General features: G+C 33.5%; 1 protein-coding gene across 1 annotated transcript; it reads right to left on the reverse strand.

Moving 5' to 3' along the window:
• Positions 1–201: 201 nt before the first annotated feature.
• LOC130935090 (PLASMODESMATA CALLOSE-BINDING PROTEIN 3-like) lies at positions 202–4,246 on the reverse strand. Its single transcript, XM_057864687.1, has 4 exons — positions 4,006–4,246; positions 3,607–3,849; positions 3,469–3,502; positions 202–776 (listed from the first exon to the last, which is right to left on the reverse strand). The coding sequence occupies exons 1-4, from the start codon at positions 4,055–4,057 to the stop codon at positions 494–496; spliced, it is 612 nt and encodes a 203-aa protein (XP_057720670.1). The 5' UTR covers positions 4,058–4,246; the 3' UTR covers positions 202–493.
• Between the last annotated feature and the right edge of the window lie 344 nt (positions 4,247–4,590).

The raw sequence follows: 4,590 nt of genomic DNA on the forward strand, positions 1-4,590 counted from the left end.
ATAACTACACACGCATAAAATTTAACAATCATGATAAGATACATAATATTAATCATTTAAAAAAATGCAAATAGTTATATGTTAATCTTCTAATGTCCAATTAAATGATATATATTATGGCTTCATAATACTTGAAACTGACACAGGCGCTCCAAGTCAAAATCATGTATTTCATGCTGATTAAGAGTCTAACAATAAGTGGAGCCCAAATCATATCAAATTAATTAATTAATTAACTAGTAACCTCTTTAGGTCCAAAACAGATGAGTCCCATACTAGCCATAAGCCCATCTTCGTTTCTTACTTAACCAAGAGGTGAAAAAACGAAAAAAGAAAAAGGTAAAAAAGCTAAAGATTCAAGTTCAACACCTAGAAAAATAAAATAAAATACAAAAAATACAACACAACACATGCATACTCTATGCACAGCGACATACAACATAACATGAACACCCAAGACTAGAGTCATGGCCATTTTTTCTGTCTATCAACCTCACCAAACCATAAAGAATGCAGAAAAGAGAGCTACTGAGAATGCAGAGAGCAAATAATTGTTAACAAGTTTAACCCCACCATGGCTCTCGTCATTCATGCCGGATCCGGAAGGCCCCATGCCGCCACTGCCAATCCCTCCTAGTACAGGGCTTGTACTGTATGGAGTGGTGCCAGTGCCCGTCCCAGTGCCCGTGCTGGTGGTGCCACTTGATGGGTTTGTTCCAGTGGAAGTGCCCATTGATGGTGTGTTTGTCATAGGTGTTGAACTAGTGCCTGCAGCACTGCATAGGAAATGGGACCAAGAGTCACATGTAAATAGTTTTAGCTCCTAGCCACACACACCCTTAAGCCTCTGATTAAAGCTATGAAAAGAAAGAATATCTAAACCTTAGGAATTGTTGTTGTTATGGCAAGTACTTTGAACTAAGTACCATGTTAGTTAATATATATATTATAAAGCAAATATATGAATATAAACATTCAACATTGAGAATTTGAGATGATTCCCAACCAAGAAAAAAAAGGAAAATGATGATGAATGAAGTTAAATCAGAATGTTGGAGAGACTCAACCCTCATTAAGCCATGCCACCAATTATGGAGAGCTCCTTACCTTTTAATCCAATAATTCCAACTATAAAACGTTGAATAGCTACTTCCATATTAAGCATTAAATTGCTTTTTCAAGATCATAATACTGATATAATAATAACAGCTCTAGCATAAAAGAAGCAGCTTATAAGCGTTAATCAATGTTTTATTTGTACGTTTTAAAATACATATTAAATAGAAATTTGCTAGTGTGTCGAAGAACCACGGTTAAGAAAATTTAAATAAAAGATCTTTCCTCTCCTAATGCATTCAATATATTGAAAAAAAAAAGTTTATAATTTTAGAGGGGAAAAAAAAATCTAAAGTGAATAAATTAATAAAATAAAAGATGAGTTAAATTACTATTGAATATATAACTTCCTTTCACGTGTTAACTATACTATTTTAATTATAAAGTGATTAAAATTACTTTATCACTGTCAATATCTTCCTTTTAGAAAACTGATCTTATACTTTTAATTCAAAATTTCTATTTATAGTATTCTTAAAAAATATCTTAGTGTATTTATTAACATAGCCATATTAAATATACTCTTAAAATACTCGAAAAGATAGACATGTCTTTTTGTTCTTGGTAGAACTTATCTGAATCAAAATGCATTGGACATCAACCGAAAGACACACACAAACTTCAATGGTAAAAAATAGAGGGCCAGCCCAGGCCCAGCTTACTACTAGCTTCTATGTGTAAAACGGTGAAAATCTGGAAAAGACTAGTCATACACGATTATCAAGAAAATCTGAACTCTCCAATTCCAAAAGTTTGTTGGCTCGTATCTCAAGACAAGTGCCTGCTACGTCCATCTGGCTTTTGTTTTAACCCATATCATCAAATATCAAAATTTAAGGGAAAAAAAATCTAAAAATAAGAAGAAAATAAATTAAAATTTAAAATGACAACATGACTAATGGTCTAGTGGGTACACACACAGTACACTCCCACCTTGCATTGGGTCCCACATTTTTTGACATAATTAAGTGCACCCACAGACCCACTCCCTACCAAGGCCAAGCAACAGAGCATGGGTATACGAATTGAGTGAGGACAAATTTGTCTTTTAATAAAGAGAGCTCGATCCTTTTTCTTTTATTTGAAAGAGATTCAAGCTTTACTTATGCAATGGGACCCATTAATGCGGCATTTTTCAACAAGTTAAAATTGTTCACCGCCTCACTGCAACGGCCCTTTCCACCACCAATAAATGGCCAATGAGTTGGAACACCAAAATAATCTTTTTAAAAACATTAAATAAATAATTAAGTAAAATGCCAAGATAATTTTATAATATATTTGATAATCACAAGTAATATAAATCGGATTATGGAAAAACCAAATTCTTTTTGGCATTCAAATCAAACCCGTCTTCATGACCTCATGTGAGGTCATTATCCCAAATCAATGTCCTTTTTTGTATTTTCATTTTCGTAAAAGTCATTGCAGCTTGGGTAACTATCTTCAAATTATTTATAATCGTGACCCTGTCTTTTTGTACTTTAGTGTAATGAAAGATGCACAAAGATCTTAGCAGCGAATATGAAATCCCTCCACTAAAAATTTTTTTAATGACACCACAGCCGGAATAATTCTCAGAATAACATCTCTCTAATAAATTTACCCTAATATATTCTCCAATTAAAAAAATTCATCAAAAGATACACGCTAGTATGTTACCAGCTAAATTGATCATTTATTTTGACTACCTTTACTAAGCTAATCATTAAGCTTTAACATATGATCATTTTAATAACACCACTATGATTACGATTCGCTATATTTAAATATACGAATAAAAAATATTTGCAGCAATATAAAGTTTGCAGACATTAAACGAAATCGAGGATGTTGTTCCGATTTGTATATATATATAGTACACACCTTATAACATGTAAAATATTTTTCATTTTCCAATACTTATAATTGCCCGTGTAACCTAACCATTTAATTTGAAAATTGAAATGCTATCGCATTGTTACCCGTTGGAAATAATTTACGGTAGTACGAATATGCCAATTGCAAAGTGATGCAGCACTAGCCACTAATGCATGCCATGCCCCACACCCAAACCCTAATAAAAGAGAACCCTCTCTTTTGTGACCGAACAAACAAATAAATATAATGAATTAAAATAAAATAAATCTACCAAAGTGCCCCTCAGTTCCCATTACGAGAAACAAAAGTAAAAGTAACCACTCACCACTAGTCCCATCAGCATGCTCAGAAACGATTTTTTTTAACCAATTACATTTTTTTTAAAAAATATTTGAAACTCTTATCCTCTTATTCTACTAGAATCAGTAAAATGTAAAACTCATTCTGTAAAAAATAAAATAGAGTCAGAAATGAAATGAATGTTGCACATACCTGGCGGTTGAAGGGTACATACAACCACTAGCGCCTGCTCATTAAAAATAATTTAAAAAAATAAATAAAATAAGTAAGCTACTGTAATTTATTTTTATTTTTTTACATTATTTTAAGGAGGAGGGGAGGAGTAGTTACTGGGGTCAGATGTAACGGTGGTGGCTGTTCCGGCAAACTCACAAGCGCCTTGAGCTTGGCCCTTCTTCTGGAAGTAACTGTTAACGGCGTAGTTGCAATGAGCCCTAACGGTATTAGGTTGGAAACAGGGACCGCCCTGGTGCAGTGGGTTACAGTCTGCACCTGCACCGCACGCGTAGTCCAACGTTTTCTGTAGCATCGCGTCGCTTCCGTCCTTGCATACGCACCACAAACCCCCACCGCCTAATTCGTTTTTCGAGATCTTGTTAGTTTCACAAATTAAACGGCAAACTAGCATAGATCTAACGGCACGCTAGCTTAATAATAAGCTGAAATGAAGCAACAAATACAGAGAAAGAAAACAAGTGTGATGAAAAAGGTGCTGTAAGATATGCATACTTGAAGAGGAAGTGAAGGCGAAGAGAAGCAGAGCAATAAGATAAGCAGCCATGTTAGAGTGGAGATGCAAGAGAGAGAAAGAGAGAAAGAGAGAGAGTGAAAGTGAAAGAGAGGAGAGGAGTATGGTGTGGTGCGTCACAGAGTGAGTGAGAGATGAGACGGGAGAAAAGAGAAAAAGAAATGGAATATATATGAGGATTAAAATATGAATATAGTGGTATTAATTACTGTATTAGTAGTAAGTAGGAACAAACAGAGAGAAGAACTATATCAAGAGATTGTGTATATAACGTTGGAATATAATGAGATAGAGAGAGAGTATCAAATATCAATTATCATAGTGTGGTGGCCTGGCCCCGCTTTGGTGTCGGCCTCTCAAAAATTTGTAATTTGAAAATAAAATAGTTAATGAATGGTTCAGAAATTTTAAGAAAATAATAATGCTTTTTTATTTTATATTTAAATTAAGGATTATTTTAAATAGAAAATAATTTTTGTAAACAATAAACTTTAAAATTGGTCCAATAAAGTAAAAATATACTATACCTTAAATTATCTACCTAAATCTTAATATTAGATAATTAT

The sequence above is a fragment of the Arachis stenosperma genome, chromosome 1 (genome assembly GCF_014773155.1).
Source record: "Arachis stenosperma cultivar V10309 chromosome 1, arast.V10309.gnm1.PFL2, whole genome shotgun sequence".
NCBI lineage: Eukaryota > Viridiplantae > Streptophyta > Magnoliopsida > Fabales > Fabaceae > Arachis > Arachis stenosperma.

Coding starts and splice junctions, on each gene's coding strand:
- LOC130935090 (XM_057864687.1), bottom strand. CDS start 4,057: ATGGCTGCTTATCTTATTGCTCTGCTTCTCTTCGCCTTCACTTCCTCT. Junction 3,850..4,005: donor CGCCTTCACTTCCTCTTCAA/GTATGCATATCT, acceptor AAAACGAATTAG/GCGGTGGGGGTTTGTGGTGC. Junction 777..3,468: donor ATGTACCCTTCAACCGCCAG/GTATGTGCAACA, acceptor TTTCCTATGCAG/TGCTGCAGGCACTAGTTCAA.